This window comes from Myxine glutinosa, chromosome 2 (assembly GCF_964187855.1).
Source record: "Myxine glutinosa chromosome 2, kmMyxGlut1.1, whole genome shotgun sequence".
Taxonomy (NCBI): Eukaryota; Metazoa; Chordata; class Myxini; order Myxiniformes; family Myxinidae; genus Myxine; species Myxine glutinosa.
In genome coordinates, this window is record NC_136262.1 from 115,035,246 (window position 1) to 115,056,824 (window position 21,579).

General features: G+C 50.7%; 1 protein-coding gene across 1 annotated transcript in view; it reads right to left on the reverse strand.

The window, feature by feature from the left end:
* Nucleotides 1–7,417, reverse strand: part of LOC137422578 (tumor necrosis factor receptor superfamily member 1A-like) — a 57,061-nt gene extending 49,644 nt beyond the window's left edge. The window contains exon 1 of the mRNA XM_068109302.2: nt 7,318–7,417. Coding sequence (XP_067965403.1) covers nt 7,318–7,347 — 30 coding nt within the window. The 5' untranslated portion in view covers nt 7,348–7,417. The remainder of the gene's footprint in view (nt 1–7,317) is intronic.
* Nucleotides 7,418–21,579: the final 14,162 nt, after the last annotated feature.

Sequence of the window (21,579 nt, forward strand, 5' to 3'; positions counted from 1 at the left end):
CCTGCGTTCCAAGGTGTGCGAAGCGCTCGAGCATGTCGCTGGGTGTGGCAAGGTAACAAAACACACAAACACACACACACAAGCGTTTTTGGTTTCATGTGCTTCAATCGGACTTTTGACATTGTTTTCGATACGTTTCACAATGTTGAAATAAATCCCACAGATGGACTCGCAAGACAAGAAACCAGGGTGCAATCGGCTCTTCGCACACGGCATGAAAGTTAGATGGCGGAAAGCCCCTGGGCTTCGCAAATGGGTGTGTGGCAATGACGGCTGCGAAATGGCTCCAGATGCAGATAGACACTCTAACAGCACTCGGTAGAGCACATACCTTCACCAGGCTGAACAGTTTACGTTTTGTATCTCACCGATAGGCCAGATCTCGATCCGGACCTGAACCAAAATCAAAGCAATTCACCTTTGTCACACACCCAACCTGTCACACACCCAAAGTTACATCCGAATCTGTCCACAACTGTTTGAGATATCTTGCTCGCAGACAGACGAACCGACACAGACAGACAGGGGTGAAAGCGTAACCTCCGTCCACCTTCGGTGTTGGAGGTAAAACCTTTCAAACCCTCCAAAACTTTAATATCGCACGTGCAATTGGCCGAGGGAAGGCTGCACCGGCCAAAACGCGATTGCTCAACCTCTGTGATACCAATTGTCAGGGGGTTATCGAGTGACCAATCTTGGAGGCAAAGTGTGGTGTCAACACTCAGAACGACACTTCATCTCATCCCGAAACAGCCATAGACATCAGGAGAAGGTAAAACTTCCAGAAGGACATATCCGTGTTCATTGCAAGAGCGTGATGAAAGTCCTGTGCATTTCTGGAGATCTCAAAGCCCCCGCTGCTCATTTTGATCCATAATTTGACCCCGCTCCAGGCCGAGCAATGGCTGCGTTCAAACCACAAGCGTTCCACGATTCCTGACTTTGCTTTTCAAACAAAGAAGCTTTGCTCGAATGACATTTTACCAAACGTTGATCCCAAAGGTCTCGCCCCCTCTCCCTCCCATCATCCAATTAAATTCCCTCCCACGAGGGACCACAATACCCTTCTTTATTCCTGTATCCTGCACTTTTACTTTCCTTAAAAGTTTAAAACAAGCAGTTACATCCTCTCGTTCTCATTCCGTAAAGAAGTTCGTTAGTGCCAACAGCAGTTCCTGAACTACACCATGTACAGACCAACGTGGTTCATTTTACTACAACCTACAAACCAACGTCATTAACAACCTGCAGCAGTGTTCTGATAATGTCAGACAAAAGTACGACATAGGCCTTCAGTCTCTGCACAGAATGTACGATGCATGGGAAACATGGATGAGGTTTGTCGAACAAGCCTGTGGGATTGACAGGTGCTGCCGAGTAGAGAATGAAAACAGAGGTTATGAAGGAATCGCACACGGGTAGAGATCGACATGGACGTGAAGGTTCACATTTTCAAACAATATTAATAATCAAATGAAAAATATTACTGGTCACAAACACAATGTGTGATTTACTCTTTATAACCAACAATGCTTCTCTATTCTGCTTTCCTCCCTTACATAACCCTAACACCACCCCCCAGACCATTTACTGCATTTTCACAATCCCACACAATAAATCAATCAGTCACACCTGCTGGTTCCAAATCTCCCTTCAGGAACCCTTATCAATTCCTCACACAATCTCCAACAGCCACATGCACCCCCACCCCACCCCACCCCACCCCACAATGATAATTTTAAAATGTAATGGGACCTACTCCCCTTCCCCCCTCATCCCACAATTTTAAAAAAAACTGCTGCCCTCCATTTACACCGATACAACTGTCTTGCCAGCAATATCTCAATCACCAAACCTGTCAATCAATCAACAAACACCTCAATCAACAAACCCGTCAACAAACTCTCAATCAACAAACCCCTCAATCACAAAACTCCTCAATCAACAAACCCATCAACAAACCCATCGATCACCAAACTCCTCAATCACCAAACCCATCACCAAACCCCTCAATCAACAAACCCATCAATAAACCCCTCAATCTACAAACCCTTTGATCAACAAACCCCTCAATCACCAAACCCCTCAATCACCAAACCCCTCAATCACCAAACCCCTCAATCACCAAACCCCTCAATCAACAAACCCATCAATCACAAAACTCCTCAATCAACAAACCCCTCGATTAACAAACCCATCGATCACCAAACCCCACAATCACCAAACCCATTAATCAACAAACCCTCGATCAACAAACCCCTCGATCACCAAACCACTCAATCGCCAAACCCATCAATCAACAAACCCCTCAATCACCAAACCCGTCAATCAACAAACCCGTCAATCAACAAACCCCTCAATCACCAAACCCTCAATCAACAAACCCATCACCAAACCCCTCAATCAACAAACCCATCGATCACCAAACCCCTCGATCAACAAACCCATCAATAAACAAACCCATCAATAAACCCCTCAATCTACAAACCCGTCAATCAACAAACCCGTCAATCAACAAACCCCTCAATCAACAAACCCGTCAATCAACAAACCCGTCAATCAACAAACCCGTCAATCAACAAACCCGTCAATCAACAAACCCGTCAATCAACAAACCCGTCAATCAACAAACCCCTCAATCAACAAACCCATAAATCAACAAACCCCTCTATCAACAAACCCCTCGATCAACAAACCCCTCGATCAACAAACCCCTCGATCAACAAACCCCTCGATCAACAAACCCCTCGATCAACAAACCCCTCGATCAACAAACCCCTCGATCAACAAACCCCTCGATCAACAAACCCCTCGATCAAGAAACCCCTCGACCACCAAACCCCTCGATAGCCAAACCCATCAATCAACAAACCCCTCAATCACCAAATCCCTAAATCAAAAAAACCCATCAATCACCAAACCCATCAACAAACCCCTCAATCACCAAACTCCTCAATCACCAAACTCCTGAATCACCAAACTCCTCAATCACCAAACTCCTCAATCACCAAACTCCTCAATCACCAAACTACTCAATCAACAAACTCCTGAATCACCAAACTCCTCAATCAACAAACCCCTCAATCACCAAACTCCTCAATCATCAAACTCCTCAATCATCAAACTCCTCAATCATCAAACTCCTCAATCATCAAACTCCTCAATCACCAAACTCCTCAATCACCAAACTCCTCAATCACCAAACTCCTCAATCACCAAACTCCTCAATCATCAAACTCCTCCATCACCAAACTCCTCCATCACCAAACTCCTCAATCACCAAACTCCTCAATCACCAAACTCCTCAATCACCAAACTCCTCAATCACCAAACTCCTCAATCACCAAACTCCTCAATCACCAAACTCCTCAATCACCAAACTCCTCAATCACCAAACTCCTCAATCACCAAACTCCTCAATCACCAAACTCCTCAATCAACAAACCCCTCAATCACCAAACTGCTCAATCAACAAACCCGTCAATCAACAAACCCGTAAATCAACAAACCCGTCAATCAACAAACCCGTCAATCAACAAACCCGTCAATCAACAAACCCCTCAATCAACAAACCCCTCAATCAACAAACCCCTCAATCAACAAACCCATAAATCAACAAACCCCTCTATCAACAAACCCCTCAATCAACAAACCCCTCGATCAACAAACCCCTCGATCAACAAACCCCTCGATCAACAAACCCCTCGATCAAGAAACCCCTCGACCACCAAACCCCTCGATAGCCAAACCCATCAATCAACAAACCCCTCAATCACCAAATCCCTCAATCAAAAAAACCCATCAATCACCAAACCCATCAACAAACCCCTCAATCACCAAACTCCTCAATCACCAAACTCCTCAATCACCAAACTCCTCAATCACCAAACTCCTCAATCAACAAACTCCTCAATCAACAAACTCCTCAATCATCAAACTCCTCAATCACCAAACTCCTCAATCACCAAACTCCTCAATCACCAAACTCCTCAATCATCAAACTCCTCAATCACCAAACTCCTCAATCACCAAACTCCTCAATCATCAAACTCCTCAATCACCAAACTCCTCAATCACCAAACTCCTCAATCACCAAACTCCTCAATCACCAAACTCCTCAATCACCAAACTCCTCAATCACCAAACTCCTCAATCACCAAACTCCTCAATCACCAAACTCCTCAATCACCAAACTCCTCAATCACCAAACTCCTCAATCACCAAACTCCTCAATCAACAAACCCCTCAATCACCAAACTGCTCAATCAACAAACCCGTCAATCAACAAACCCCTCAATCAACAAACCCGTAAATCAACAAACCCGTCAATCAACAAACCCGTCAATCAACAAACCCCTCAATCAACAAACCCCTCAATCAACAAACCCCTCAATCAACAAACCCCTCAATCAACAAACCCATAAATCAACAAACCCCTCTATCAACAAACCCCTCGATCAACAAACCCCTCGATCAACAAACCCCTCGATCAACAAACCCCTCGATCAACAAACCCCTCGATCAACAAACCCCTCGATCAAGAAACCCCTCGACCACCAAACCACTCGATAGCCAAACCCATCAATCAACAAACCCCTCAATCACCAAATCCCTCAATCAAAAAAACCCATCAATCACCAAACCCATCAACAAACCCCTCAATCACCAAACTCCTCAATCACCAAACTCCTCAATCACCAAACTCCTCAATCACCAAACTCCTCAATCACCAAACTCCTCAATCACCAAACCCCTCGATAGCCAAACCCATCAATCAACAAACCCCTCAATCACCAAATCCCTCAATCAAAAAAACCCATCAATCACCAAACCCATCAACAAACCCCTCAATCACCAAACTCCTCAATCACCAAACTCCTCAATCACCAAACTCCTCAATCAACAAACTCCTCAATCAACAAACTCCTCAATCAACAAACTCCTCAATCATCAAACTCCTCAATCACCAAACTCCTCAATCACCAAACTCCTCAATCATCAAACTCCTCAATCACCAAACTCCTCAATCACCAAACTCCTCAATCACCAAACTCCTCAATCATCAAACTCCTCAATCACCAAACTCCTCAATCACCAAACTCCTCAATCACCAAACTCCTCAATCACCAAACTCCTCAATCACCAAACTCCTCAATCACCAAACTCCTCAATCACCAAACTCCTCAATCACCAAACTCCTCAATCAACAAACCCCTCAATCACCAAACCGCTCAATCAACAAACCCGTCAATCAACAAACCCCTCAATCAACAAACCCGTAAATCAACAAACCCGTCAATCAACAAACCCGTCAATCAACAAACCCGTCAATCAACAAACCCCTCAATCAACAAACCCCTCAATCAACAAACCCCTCAATCAACAAACCCCTCAATCAACAAACCCCTCAATCAACAAACCCATAAATCAACAAACCCCTCTATCAACAAACCCCTCGATCAACAAACCCCTCGATCAACAAACCCCTCGATCAACAAACCCCTCGATCAACAAACCCCTCGATCAAGAAACCCCTCGACCACCAAACCACTCGATAGCCAAACCCATCAATCAACAAACCCCTCAATCACCAAATCCCTCAATCAAAAAAACCCATCAATCACCAAACCCATCAACAAACCCCTCAATCACCAAACTCCTCAATCACCAAACTCCTCAATCACCAAACTCCTCAATCACCAAACTCCTCAATCACCAAACTCCTCAATCACCAAACTCCTCAATCACCAAACTCCTCAATCACCAAACTCCTCAATCAACAAACTCCTCAATCAACAAACTCCTGAATCACCAAACTCCTGAATCACCAAACTCCTCAATCAACAAACCCCTCAATCACCAAACTCCTCAATCATCAAACTCCTCAATCATCAAACTCCTCAATCACCAAACTCCTCAATCACCAAACTCCTCAATCACCAAACTCCTCAATCATCAAACTCCTCAATCACCAAACTCCTCAATCACCAAACTCCTCAATCACCAAACTCCTCAATCACCAAACTCCTCAATCACCAAACTCCTGAATCACCAAACTCCTGAATCACCAAACTCCTGAATCACCAAACTCCTCAATCACCAAACTCCTCAATCACCAAACTCCTCAATCACCAAACTCCTCAATCATCAAACTCCTCAATCACCAAACTCCTCAATCAACAAACCCATCAATCAACAAACCCCTCAATCAACAAACCCCTCAAACAACAAACCCATCAATCAACAAACCCCTCAATCAACAAACCCCTCAATCAACAAACCCATCAATCAACAAACCCATCAATCAACAAACCCGTCAATCAACAAACTCGTCAATCAACAAAGCCGTCAATCAACAAAGCCGTCAATCAACAAAGCCGTCAATCAACAAAGCCGTCAATCAACAAAGCCGTCAATCAACAAACCCCTCAATCAACAAACCCCTCAATCAACAAACCCCTCAATCAACAAACCCCTCAATCAACAAACCCCTCAATCAACAAACCCCTCAATCAACAAACCCCTCAATCAACAAACCCCTCAATCAACAAACCCCTCAAACAACAAACCCATCAATCAACAAACCCCTCAATCAACAAACCCCTCAATCAACAAACCCATCAATCAACAAACCCATCAATCAACAAACCCATCAATCAACAAACTCGTCAATCAACAAAGCCGTCAATCAACAAAGCCGTCAATCAACAAAGCCGTCAATCAACAAAGCCGTCAATCAACAAAGCCGTCAATCAACAAACCCCTCAATCAACAAACCCCTCAATCAACAAACCCCTCAATCAACAAACCCCTCAATCAACAAACCCCTCAATCAACAAACCCCTCAATCAACAAACCCTTCAATCAACAAACCCATCAATCAACAAACACATCAATCAACAAACACATCAATCAACAAACTCATCGATCAACAAACCCATCGATCAGCAAACCCATCAATCAACAAACCCATCGATCAACAAACCCATCAATCAACAAACCCAATGAACAACCCCATCAATCAACAAAAACAAATTTCACCCGCACTCTGAGTCTGACTCTCCCAATGACTGCATACGCGATTGCTCGTTTCCCTTCAAGTACCAGTTACATCACAATTATTAATAATTTATTATTATTATTATGGTTTTCATTCTCAAAGGAAAACAATTATTACAATTCCAGGGAGTCATCCAAATTAAAGTTTTCATCCTGCGGATCCCCCATACAATTACAATTAATGCGCCAATATTACAACAAAAAAACACATCACGTAAATAAAAACAAATACATTCAAAACCCTGAACGTGAACTCACCACGCACAGCAGCCACAAATAAAACGCCATTTTCCACGCTGTCAAAAACTTCTCCGTTCATCGAACTTTTCTTGGTTAGCAGAGCTCCCCCCGACTACTCATGCCCCTCCCACTTTGCGCTTCAGGATCCCCCGACTCCATCTTCCCGTCTGAGCGGTCTCTTCCTGACTGGACATTTTCATTCATCCTCGGAATTTACAAACAGCATTTCTGAACCCGAAAGGACTCGTACATGGAAGTCGCTAACATTGAATAAAGAAATATCAAATATCCAGAACAATACAAAGGGAAATTAACATATTAAACAAGTTGCACCAAATAGCAACACTACTGTCACTAACTACTCTATCATGGATATCATAAACCGTTTTCATTTTTTATCTAGTCTCGGTCACTCAGTGGCTTTATAAATAGTTGGAGCATCTGCTCTATGTTGGAAGTGGATGGTTCGAACACCGACCAAGTTTTATGGACGAAACCTTTTTTTTTAGGTAAAAAGCCAAATCAATACAAAAACAAGCAAAACAGACACAAATAAATATAAAAGACAAGTAGAACTTAAAAAACATGGGGAAGCCGAGCTAGGTGTGAGGCAGGAGCACCAACCCAGAGAGGAGAGCAGTATTCCATTGAGCTGCGGATGAAAGCTTTGTAGGTGAGGAGCTCATTCGTGCCAAGTGTTACGGATTCGTCACTTCCGTTGTTGTGGTTTTCATCCACCGTAGACATTTTTGATTTTATGTACTATTATTGTTGTCGTTTAAGGGAGATAGAGGTTACTGTTTTCAAAAGGTAAAAAAAGTTAATGCTTTAAATGAAACCGGACCCGAACGACGACGAAGAGGAAGAGGAGAAAAAGAAGGCGGAGCGAGTGAGTTCGACAAGAAAGCCGAGCTGCTTCGAGTTCTGGAGCAAACGCTGGCGAACGGGAGTCACGAGCAAACTTTCGGGTTTCCCGGGAAAGGGATTCTTGCGACAGAGTTGTTATCGCTGTGACAGATCAACCTGCGTGTCAGGTTTTGGCGGTTGATTCCGAGGCCGAGACGCCATGAGAGCGGGCCGTCGGCCATTTTGACTCGTGCAGGACTTGCGCTTCGCTCAAGGTTTCATCTCGCTTCAACCATTTTCACCGCATTCAGACGTTAATCTGGTGTGTGTGTGTGTGCAACGTGGCTTTTGAAGGTTAATTTGCGGTTCGCTGACTGTGAGCCGTGGAACGTCCATACCCAAGGGTGTGATTTCCCAGTCGCCTGGAGGGCGCCTTTGGATTTCCCAGTCGCCTTGAGGGCGCCTTTGCGCAGCTTTGGTCGCGCGACGGTGACTGTCATCCGAACTGGATTCTGGTCTCGATTAGACATCGTTCTGATGATCGCTGGAGCGGATCGACTTTGGCTTGAAGCCGGAATGAACTTTGGCTTGAAGCCGGAATCAACTTTGGCTTGAAGCCGAAATTAGAGACATTGGGAATCTTCTTCTTTTCGCTCACTTGGAGCACAGTGAGTTATATTGTACGAACCTGATGGTACCATCATAGGAAATATATATTGGTTGTACAATTGATTACTATTGTTGTTGTACTGTTATTCTTGTGTGATCTTAATACAATACTTGTTCATTTGTAACAATTGGTGTGGCTTCACCATTGATCTTTGACATACAGAATAACACATTTTTCTGCCTTGACTCCTCTCGGGGCTCAGAGGTACACAGTGACCAGGGGGTTTGGGGAGGAGCACGTAACAGAAATTGGGGGCTTGTCCGGGATAATGGGGGCTCGTCCAAAATTGGCCCAAATTAAAATTGGGGGCTCGTCTTTGCTGACAAAATTCCCTAAAGCTCATCCGGGATAGAATTCCCTAACATTCATCTGGGATAGAATTCCCTAACACTCATCCGGGATATAATTCCCTAACATTCCCAAATTTGGAATTTTTCGAACATTCCCAAATTAAATATATATATATATATATTTTGTAAATTTTTGTGTGAAGGTTAACAGGTGCTATCTAATAGTCACCATGGTGTTTGACGCAGAAAAGATTGCGGCATCCCCTAATGAGGCACAGTTCCAAGCGTAAAAAGATCGGAACTCTTGATATTGGCCAAACATTTTAACTTGGAGGTCCGAGCTCATATGAATAAAGAACAGATGCAGACATTGGTGGTAGAATCTCTGGTGGGACAAGGAAAATGGAAAAAGGTAGCCTTGGATTGGTTACCCGAGGAAAAAGATAAATGTGGAGCTCCAAAAAACGGAGATGCAATTGAAACTCCAAGAAAGGTTAGAAGAGAAAAAAAACAGAGGAAAGGAGAGTGGAAAGAGAACTCCAGGAAAGGTTAGAAGAGAAAAAAAACAGAGGAAAGGAGAGTGGAAAGAGAACTCCAGGAAAGGTTAGAAGAGAAAAAAACAGAGGAAAGGAGAGTGGAAAGAGAACTCCAGGAAAGGTTAGAAGACAAAAAAGCAGAGGAAAGGAGAGCTGCAAGAGAACTCGAAGCAGAGGAGAGAAGAGCCGAAAGGGAGTTAAAGGACCGTGAATTGGCGCGTCAGCAGGAAATTAAAGTCAAGGAGCTGGAGTTAATGAGAGAACGGGGAGAGGTACCACCCAGGCCGACTAGTTCGACAACTAGTCAAAACACCTGGGATGTTGGCAGACATGTGAGGCTGGTTCCACCCTTCAATGAAAAGGAGGTAGTGTAGCGGTTACCGGAAGAATGACACAATTACCGTGCACCAGCCGATGACGCAACCGGCGAGCGGTCACGTGTCCGGACTCGCCCGGGCGTGTCCAGACTTGCCCTCTCGGGTGAACACTTGCCTTGCATACCACGCCCCGTCGAGAGGCGTGACTTACCTCTTTTGCATACCACGCCCCGCCTGAGAGGCGTGGCTTTTGTGTGTTGAGTTTGCGTTATAAATTGCCGCCCGTTCAAGGGGCAGATTCAGAGTGCTTTTGAGTTCTTTGGTTTTGAGCTAAATAAATAGCTCGGTGAAACTTCGTTCCTGTGTCGTCCATTTTCTCTGGCTTTATCGTGCGAGCACAGCTCCCACAATTGGTGACCCCTTTCTACGAACATGGCGATGGAGTCAGCTGCAGCTTTGAAGCTCCCGGGCTTCTCGGAATCTCACGCGGCCATTTCGTTTGCTCAAGCGGCTTCTCAATTCGCCCTGCGGAACATTACGGAGGACACGACGCGCTACCACCACGTGGTCTCCACGCTCACCGCCTCCTCCGCTGCCCGGGTTCTGAGCTTCCTCCAGCACTCGCCGGACGCCGACAAATACGGCGCGCTGAAAGGCCTACTCCTCGGTGTGTTTGGACTCACGGAGACCGAACGCGCACGACAACTACTACACCTCCCGGAGCTGGGCGAGGCCCATCCGTCCGAAAGCATGGACCACATGCTTGCTCTTCTCGGTGACCACAGCCCGGACTTCCTCTTCCGCGAGCTGATCCTCCAGCGGCTACCCGGGCAGGCACGTTTAGCTTTGGCTAACTCGCCCATCACGGAACCTCTCGCCCTGGCCTAGGAGGCCGATAAATTTTTCGCGGCCAGACGACACGTCGGAGCGGCCGCCTGGGACCCTGGGCCGACCGAGGCAACGCCCGCGCCATGACCGGCGCCTCCACCGGCCAAGTCCGTGCCACTGACGGCTGCGGCCGCCGCGACGCCCCGTCGACCGAACCCGACGCGACCACCGGAGCCTCCACCAGAGCGGACCATGTGCTACTACCACGCCAGGTTCGGGCAGAAGGCCAGAACGTGCCGCCCACCGTGCACTTTCGGCAGGTCGGGAAACGACCAGGCCGGGGCTCGCTGCCTGCCATGAGCGTCGGCCATTCAGGCAGCCTTCTGTTTATTACGGACAGAGCGTCAGGGCGGCGTTTTTTGTGTGACACCAGCGAGCAGCTGAGCGTGATACCCGCCTTGGTGGAGGACAAACAGGCCGCGCTATGCGGCCCCGCCTTGGTCGCCGCAAACGGTTCCTCCATCCGCACCTTCGGTTCACGCAGCGTCGCATTCTGCTTCGGGGGCCAGCGCTTCAGGTGGGACTTCATCACGGCGAACGTGCCCATGGCCTTGCTGGGTGCAGATTTTCTTTGTGTGCATGGGCTTTTGGTCGACGTCAAACGGCGTCGGCTCATCAACGCGGAGACCTTCAGCTCGCTCGCTTGCTCATTGAGCGGCTCCGCACCAACCAAACTAGCCTGTGCGCTCCCGGCCGTGGACGCTCTCACCTGCCTACTCGCCGAGTTTCCCGCCCTCACGCAGCCGACATTTTCGGCCGTCGCCGTCAAGCACGGTGTCGAACACCACATCCCGACCACAGGTCCACCGGGCAACGCCAGGGCTCACCGCCTCGACCCGGCCAAACTCGCCGTGGCGAGGGCGGAATTCGACGCGCTGGAGCGGTTGGGCATTGTGCGGCGCTCGAACAGCGCGTGGGCCTCGCCCCTGCACATCGTGCCCAAACCGGGTGGCGGATGGCGACCATGCGGCGATTACCGCCGCCTCAACGATGCCACCACCCCCGACCGGTACCCGATACCACACATACAGGACTTTTCCGCCCGTTTGGCGGGGCGGGTGATCTTCTCCAAGGTCGACCTTATTCGGGGCTACCACCAGGTACCTGTCCGGCCGGCCGACATTCCGAAGACGGCTGTAATTGCACCTTTTCACCTCTTCGAGTTCCTCCGAATGCCATTCGGCCTTAAGAACGCGGCCCAGGCCTTCCAGCGGCTGATGGACAGTGTGCTGCGCGATCTCACCTTTCTGTTCGTCTGCCTGGATGACATTCTCATCACCAGCACTTCCCGGGCGGAGCACCTCGTCCACCTGCGCACGCTTTTCGAGCGCCTCGGCCAGCATGGCCTCATCATCAACCCAGCGAAATGCCAGTTTGGCGTAACGGCCGTCGACTTCCTGGGGCACCGCATCACGAAGCGCGGGGCCGTCCCGCTGCCTACCAGGGTGGAGGCAGTCACAAGTTTCCCGCGCCCCCGCTCCATCAAGGCCCTACAGGAATTTTTGGGGATGGTAAATTTTTACCACCGGTTCATGCCTCGCGCCGCCCAACTCATGCGCCCCCTGTATGAAGCCCTCCGGGGCAAGCCGGCCAAGCACGACGTCACCTGGACCACAGAGATGGATGCGGCATTCACGGGCGCTAAGCTGGCCCTCGCCAACGCGACCATGCTGGCACACCCGGCGCTCGACGCACACATCGCCCTCACCACGGACGCTTCCGACTACGCGGTGGGCGCCGTGCATGAACAGTGGGTGAACGGAGCTTGGCAACCGCTGGCCTTCTTCAGCCGGCAGCTTCGACCGAACGAGCGCAAGTTTAGCGCTTTCGACCGCGAGCTCCTCGGCCTTTACCTAGCTGTTCGCCACTTCCGCCATCTTTTGGAGGGCCGCCCGTTCACGGCGTTTGTGGACCACAAACCCCTGGTCTTCGCCATGGCCAAGGTTACGGAGCCGTGGTCGGCCCGCCAGCAGCGCCACCTCTCCGCCGTGTCCGAATTTACGACGGACATCCGGCACGTTGCAGGCAAGTACAACGCTGTGGCCGATTGCCTCTCCCGGTCCGGCGCGAACGCCGTCCACCTGGGTGTGGACTTCACCGGCATGGCGGCCGACCACACCGCCGACCCCACGGTGCAAGCACTCCGGAGAGCGGACACAGGCCTGCGGTTGGCCGAAGTCCCCTTCGAGGACACAGGCACGGTTCTCCTGTGTGACGTTTCCCTGGGCCAACCTCGCCCCATCGTGCCCACCGGATGGCAGCGGGACATTTTTGACGCCCTCCACGGCCTTTCCCACCCGGGCCGGAAAGCATCACAGAAGCTCATGGCAGCAAAGTTCGTCTGGCACGGGCTCCGTAAGAACGTCCGCGACTGGGCCAATGCCTATGTCGCCTGCCAGCGCGCGAAGGTCCACCGGCACACCCAGGCCCCGTTGGCACCATTCGACGTGCCCGCGCGGCACTTCGACCATGTCAATGTGGACCTGGTGGGAACCCTTCCCTCCTCGCGGGGCTTCACCCACCTCCTCACGATGGTGGACAGGACCACCAGGTGGCCAGAGGCCGTCCCGCTGGCATCAACAACATCCGCCGACGTGGCGGCGCAGGCCTTCATTGGCACTTGGATTGCCCGTTTTGGCGCGCCCTCGGACATCTCCTCCGACAGAGGCCTGCAATTCACCTCCGAGCTTTGGGGCGCTGTCGCCCAGGCCTTGGGGGTCAAGCTTCACCGCACCACGGCCTACCACTCCCAAGCCAACGGCTTGTGCGAGCGGTTCCACCGCTCGATGAAGGCCGCTCTCAGAGCCAGCCTCCAGGATGACGGTTGGGCCGACAGGCTCCCGTGGGTCCTATTGGGCCTCCGAACGGCCCCTAAAGAGGACCTCCAGGCTTCCACCGCCGAGCTGGTCTACGGCCAGCCACTGCGCGTGCCGGGCGAATTCATCCCTGACGCCACCGGCCCCTGGTCCGCAGCTCGCCAACGCTCGGACCTCCAGGAGATTTGCCCCCGTGCCCACGTCCCACCATGGCTGCCCGCAACCCCACGTCCCCCCAGCACTTCGCACTGCGGAGTACGTTTTTATCCGGCACGACGCACACCGGGGACCGCTCCGGCCGCCGTATGATGGGCCTTTCCGGGTCCTGCAGAGGGACGACAAGTCATTCATCGTCGACATCGGCGGCAAGCCGGACCGCATCTCCGTGGACCGCCTCAAGCCGGCCCATTTGGACCTCGACCAACCTCCATGGTTGGCCCTTCCTCCACGATGGGGCCATCCCCCGTCAACCAAGCCCCCTGCCCGACCATCCACCGCCACGCCGCCTACCACCCCCACATGAATCGCCAGGGGTCGTTTCGGCCGGGTCATCAGGACCCCCCTCAAACTGACTCTCCCGGTGCAGGTTAATTCTGGGGGGGGTCGCATGTAGCGGTTACCGGAAGCATGACACAATTACCGTGCACCGGCCGATGACGCAACCGGCGAGCGGTCACGTGTCCGGACTCGCCCGGGCGTGTCCAGACTTGCCCTCTCGGGCGAACACTTGCCTTGCATACCACGCCCCGTCGAGAGGCGTGACTTATCTCTTTTGCATACCACACCCCGCCTGAGAGGCGTGGCTTTTGTGTGTTGAGTTTGCGTTATAAATTGCCACCTGTTCGAGGGGCGGATTCAGAGTACTTTTGCGTTCTTTGGTTTTGAGCTAAATAAATAGCTCGGTGAAACTTCGTTCCTGTGTCGTCCATTTTGTCTGGCTTTATCGTGCGAACACAGCTCCCACAGTAGCCAAGTTTTTTTTACACTTTGAGAAAGTGGCTCAGATGCTAAAATGGCCGGAGGAGTCCTGGACCATATTAGTACAAAGTGTTGTGGTACCTAAAGCTCAAGATATTTATTCGGCTTTACCGATTGAGCAATGTGCAGTTTATGAGATAGTGAAGAAAACCATTCTCAAAGCCTATGAAATGGTCCCTGAAGCTTACCGGCAAAAATTCCGGAACGCCAGGAAGAGGGAGAATGAGACCCATGTGGAGTTTGCCAGAATGAAAGAAACCGTTTTTGATCGATGGTGTGATTCAAAAGGAGTCGGGAAAGACTTCGAACTATTGCGACAATTGATCCTGGTGGAGGAATTCCAACAGTGTGTCCATGAGGACATTAAAGTACATTTGGAGGAAAGGAAAGTACCAAAGTTGTTTGAGGCGGCAACCATGGCAGATGACTATGCTTTAACACACAGGATGAGGTTCCATAAACCTATCTTCCCACCTAGAGTTCGCACGGAGAGTTGTGATACATCTGGTGCGGAGAACGAAGATTCAGGGGGGCGGCCTCGAGATGAAAATGAGGACCACTCTAATACCACGACTTATAGAAATCAGAAGACTGCGGTTTCAAGACAGACCTATCATCCGGGGGACTCGAGGCAGACCGCCGCCCCTATGCCTTGGCAGACCACGAGGTTCTCCTCCGGGCCTACTTGCACCTTTTGCCATAAACCTGGACACTTGATGTCCAACTGTTATGCTCTGAGAAAGGAAAATCAGGAGCGGAGTTCGACTAGTACGACTCCGAATGCAATGGCAAGTGTGAGAAATCGCCCTCAAAAGGGTTACCAACCATTTATTTCAAAGGGGTTTGTGTCACTGGGTGGAGACCCGACTACCCGGAAACCTGTTAGGGTATTGAGGGACACCGGAGCACATCAATCTTTAATGCTTGAAGGCATTTTGCCATTGTCAGAGGAGACAGCAACTGGCGATAGTGTTCGTTTACAGGGGATTGGTGGCGGTGTTAGAGCTCCACTTCATGTCATCCATTTGGAGTCTGATTTGGTGTCAGGACCGGTCACCATAGGTTTACAAGCCACTCTTCCTGTAGAGGGAGTATCTGTGGTTATCGGGAATGATTTGGCCGGTGGTCAAGTTTATGGTAACCCGAGGGTTGGTAAAGAGCCCAGCAGGGAAAATAACACCACACCCGTTAGGGATGGCGACCAAAGTACCAAGTTATTTGTAGGGGGACTGAAGTTCAAAACAAAGGAAGAAGTTCTGACCTCTGTCTTCAACAAATATGGACCGCTTGTGGAAGTGAGGTTGGTAAAAGACAGGGAAACGCAACAGTCAAGAGGGTTCGGCTTTGTCACGTTTGCAAGCACAAAGGACGCCAAAGAGGCAGAGAGGAATTGGAATGGCAAGGATTTGGAGGGTCGGACCATAACAGTAGGGAAGGCATTTCGTAGGCGTCGAGGCGTCTACAGAAGAGGACAACTTGGCGGTAGTTTTGGTGGTGGCCGCAGCCGATATTACTTTGGATCTTTGATTAACCCCTTAACCTTCATTCACAAGAAACTGACAGTCAAAGTCAGAGGGTAATGAGATGGAGTTTGGCTTTGCAGGAGTCCAATGGGAAATTGAACATGTAAAGGGCAGGGACAATGTCGTTGCTGATGCTTTGTCCAGAGTGAATTACCTTTGGAAATCTCTGTGGGTTGTGTGAAATTTTGTTGCTTTATTTTTGAGATGTTGCTAATTGTTGCCCATGGGAATTGATGATTTGGATTGTGTTTCCTTTTTTTTTTTTTTTTTGTTAAAGTTGCATGCAAAGAAAGTTTTCGCTGTGTTCAAACTTTCTTTCTTGAGGGGGGGAAGTTTTACGGGTTCGTGACTTCCGTTATTGTGGTTTTCACCCACTTGACGTAGTGCTGATATTTTGTACTATTATTATCTTCAAACGGCTTATTATTCAGGAATGATTATTTAAAGTTAAAAAGGCTAACTTTAAATGATACAGGACACCGAGCCGGAAGACGAGAAGGGAGAGAAGAAGCGCGCGAAAAGTCGGGGAAGACGGTGACGTCAGCGCTCCGTAACGAGCCAGGTCTACCGACAGCCGTGAGGAGATTTTGAGTTCCTGGAAGGGACATCCGGCGATACGAATATTCGCTGGAGTGGAGAAATATGCGTAGACAGATTTGGGGCGCTGAGATTCCTACGAATCCTTGCCTCGACGTGTCGGCTCAAGCCAGAACCGTCAGCCATCTTGAACCCCGTGCTTCGGACCTGTGAAGGTTTGCTTCGTGTCGTCTTCTCCCCAACATCCTACCGTCTGTCGGGGATAAGTGGGTGAGACCGCTTTGTCTCCAATTACGTTGCGGTTTGCTGAGGGAGCGGTGGAGGTGCGTCTCTGGAGGGCGCCGTTGTACAGTTTGGCGGGAAGAGCGCCCTTGCCCACTGTACACGCTTCGGATATCGGGGGGAGAGCGAGATTCGGGCTTCGACCGGATTTCGTTCCATCGACCGCTGGAGCGAATCCCATTCGCCTTGGGAAAAGTCATAGAGACATTGGGGAGTGTCCGTTCATTGGCTGGCAGAGCCGTGAGTCACTTGACTTTATTTATATAAGATACTAGCAGAAGTACCCGGCATTGCCGGGTGGGGGAGGGGAGGGGAGGGTAACGGGGGAGGGGAGGAGAGGGGGGGAGGGGAGAATAGGGGGGAGGGGGAGAGGGGGAGGGATGGGAGGGGGAGAGGGGTGGGGGGAGGGGGAAGGGGGAGGGGTGGGGGGAGGGGGAGGGGGAGGGGGAAGGGGGGAAGGGAGGGGAAGGGGGGAAAAGGGAGGGGGAGGGGGGAAAGGGAGGGGGAGGGGGGAAAAGGGAGGGGGAGGGGGGAAAAGGGAGGGGGGGGGGAAAAAGGGAGGGGGAGGGGGAAAGGGAGGGGGAGGAGGGGGGAAAGGGAGGGGGAGGGGGGAAAGGGAGGGGGGAAAGGGAGGGGGAGGGGGGGAAAGGGAGGGGAGGGGAGGGGGGGAAAGGGAGGGGAGGGGGGAAAAGGGAGGGGGAAAAGGGAGGGGGAGGGGAAAAGGGAGGGGGGGGGAAAAGGGAGGGGGGGGGGAAAAGGGAGGGGGAGGGGGGAGGGGGAAAAGGGGAGGGGAGGGGAGGGGGGAGGGGAAAGGGAGGGGTAGGGGGGAGGGGGAAGGGAGGGGGTAGGGGGGAGAGGGGATGGAGGGGAGGGGGAGAGGGGTGGGAGGGGGGAGGGGGAGAGGGGTGGGAGGGGGGAGGGGAGAGGGGTGGGAGGGGGGGAGGGGGGAAGGGGTGGGGGGAGGGGGAGGGGGGAGAGGGAAGGGGAGGGGTAGGGGGAAGGGGAAGGGGGGGAAGGGGGAGGGGGAAAGGGAGGGGGAGGGGGAAAAGGGAGGGGGAGGAGAGAAGGGAGGGGGTAGGGTGGAGGGGGAAAAAGGGAGGGGTAGGGAGAAGGGGAGGGGGTAGGGTGGAGGGGGAAGGGAGGGGGAGGGGAGGGAGGGGGAGGGGAGGGGGAAGGGAGGGGGAGGACGGAGGGGGGAGGGGGAGGGGGAGAGGGGTGGGAGGGGGGAGTGGAGGGTGGGGAGGAGGGAGGAGGGGAGTGGAGGGAGGAGAGGGAGGGGGGAGGGGGAGTGGAGGGAGGAGAGGGAGGGGGGAGTGGGAGGGGGGAGTTGGGAGGGGGAGGGGTAGGAGGAGGGGAAGGGGGAGGGGGAAAAGGGGGGGGGGAAAGGGAGGGGGAGGGGGAAAAGGGAGGGGGAGGAGAGAAGGGGAGGGGGTAGGGTGGAGGGGGAAGGGGGAGGGAAGGGGAGGGCCAGTCAACAATGACGTTGCAGTTCTCATGGTCGGAGAGCAGCACAACAATCGCGACATCGTCCTGCATCTTCGCAACAGCACGAAGCGGATTTTGGAGACTCACCGATCCTGTGACACCCTCCAGTACCGGCGTTGCCGGGCGGGGGAAGGGAGACCCGTACATTACACACATTACGCACACACAAACTGTGTTTTATGTTCAATGGTCTGGCGGCGGGGATGGAACATTACGTGATCGCTCTGAGCGAATAAGCGCGCTGCTCTGCCACCAGGTCAGAATCCGTGTATAATATTCCTCGCTGAAATGTGCTGAGGTAAATATGAATAAAAAATATGGATCTCGTCAAATATTTTTAGGTAGGCCATGTCCTTCCCAGGCTCAATGGCCATGTCTGTGCCAAATATCAAGTACGTGAGCCTCTCCGTTTAGGAGTCTATCGGTAACATTACACACACACAAACTGTGTTTTATGTTCAATGGTCTGGCGGCGGGAAAGGAACATCACGTGATCGCTCTGAGTGAATCAGCGCGCTGCTCTGCCACCGCCTCAGATTCCGTGTATAATATTCCTCGCTGAAAAAAAATCTATGTGAAACATGCTACTATCTATGCTAAATCATGCTAAATCATGCTAAATCATGCTAAATGCTAATCATGCTAAAATCTATGCTACTTGCTGTGAGTTTATGGCTGCAAGGAACATCACGTGATCGTGTCACGAACATCATTCGTGATCACGTCATCACGTGATCGTGATCGTCATCAATGAGCGCGAATGAGCGAATCAGCGCGCTGCTCTGCCACTGGTTCAGATTCCGTGTATAATATTCCTCGCTGAAAGAAAATCCATGTGAAACATGCTACTATCTATATATATAAAACACAGTTTGTGTGTGTGTGTGTGTGTGTGTGTGTGTGTGTGGTGTGTGTGTGTGTGTGTGTGTGTGTAATGTTACCGATAGACTCCTAAACGGCGAGGCTCACGTACTTGATATTTGGCACAGACATGGCCATTGAGCCTGGGAAGAACATGGCCGACCTAAAAAAAAAAATTTCATAATATTTTTTTGCCATATTTTTACCTCAGCGCATTTCAGCGAGGAATATTATGCACGGAATCTGACCGGTGGCAGAGCAGCGCGCTGATTCGCTCAGAGCGATCACGTGATGTTCCTTGCTGCCATTAACTCAGTTACGCGTTCGCACGTATTTCAGAGCGAAAAGCGATTGCGTTTTTTAACATTTCAGCGAGGAACATTGCCATTCACACCACATAGGTTTTTTTTCCTTTCATCTTTAGATCCATATTTTTTTTCAGCGAGGAATATATTACACGGAATCTTAATCGGTGGCAGAGCAGCGCGTTGATTCGCTCATTCGCGCTCATTGATGACGATCACGATCACGTGATGACGTGATCACGAATGATGTTCGTGACGCGATCACGTGATGTCCTTGCGACCATAAACTCACAGCAAGTAGCATAGATTTTAGCATGATTAGCATTTAGCATGATTTAGCATGATTTAGCATAGATAGTAGCATGTTTCACATAGATTTTAGCATGATTAGCATTTATCATGACTTAGCATGATTTAGCATAGATAGTAGCATGTTTCACATAGATTTTTTTTCAGCGAGGAATATTATACACGGATTCTGACCGGTGGCAGAGCAGCGCGCTGATTCGCTCAGAGCGATCACGTGATGTTCCATCCAAGCCGCCAGTTGGCTTCACTTTTCACGGAGTATGAGCGTTCTATATATTTTCAATTCAGGGCGCCAGACTCGCTCACGTACTTGATTTGTGGCATAGACATGGCCATTGGGCCTTCACGGTGTAATTTGTGCGAGGCCTTTGTCCGAGTGAGCTTGAGTCGAGAGGCGAATGTACGGGTTGGGAATGTACGGGTCTCCCTTCCCCCACCCGGCAACGCCGGTACTGGAGGGCGTCACAGGATCGGTGAGTCTCCAAATCCGCTTCGTGCTGTTGCGAAGATTCAGGACGATGTCGCAATTGTTGTGCTGCTCTCCGACCATGAGAACTGCAACGTCATTGTTGACTGGCCCTCCCCTTCCCTCCCCCTTCCCCCTCCACCCTACCCATTCCCCTTCTCCCCTTCCCCTCCCTTTTCCCCCTCCCCCTCCCCACCTCCCTCTCCCATCCCTCGCCCTCCCCCCCTCTCCTCCCCTCCCCCTCCCCCTCTCCCCCCCCCTCTTCTCCCTCACGTTTATACATGGAATGCCGGGTACTTCCGCCCCCTCTTCTCCCCTCCCCTCCTCTCCTCCCCCCCCCCTCTTCTCCCCTCCCCCCCTCTCCTTCTCTCTTCCCCTCCCCCCCCCCCCGTTCCCCTCCCTCCTCTTCCCCCCTCCCTCCTCTTCCCCCCTCCCCTAAACTCCCCCGCCCGGCAATGCCGGGGTACTTCTGCTAGTCTATGCTAAATCATGCTAAAATCTATGCTACTTGCTGTGAGTTTATGGCGGCAAGGAACATCACGTGATCGCTCTGAGCGAATCAGTGCGCTGCTCTGCACCGGTCAGATTCCGTGTATAATATTCCTCGCTAAAATGCGCTGAGGTAAAAATATGGTAAAAAAAATTATGAATTTTTTTTTTTTTAGGTCGGCCATGTTCTTCCCAGGCTCAATGGCCATGTCTATGCCAATATCAAGCACGTGAGCCTCTCCGTTTAGGAGTCTATCGGTAACATTACACACACACAAACTGTGTTTTCTATATATATATATATATATATATATATATATATATATGGAGTGCACTCTGAATGGCCATTTACTGTATCGTATTACCTGTGTGTGATTTATAATACAAGTTTGTGCATTTATAATCATTGGTGTGGTTTCACTATTGATTTTCAACACAGGGTAATATATTTTTCTGCCGGGGTTCCTCTCGGGGTTCGGAGGTTTACCGAGACCAGGGGATCGGTGAGGACCCCGTAGGAAGAGCGCCCTAAATTCGAGGTTGTTTGCAGAGCTGTGTAAGGAGCAAGATGCAGAACACACCACGGTGCTGTATTTTGCAGCTGTTCGCTGGCTCTCCAGAGGAGATGCTTTGGCAAGATTGCTACGCGACCAGGTCCTCGCATTCTTGGAGGTGGCTAGGT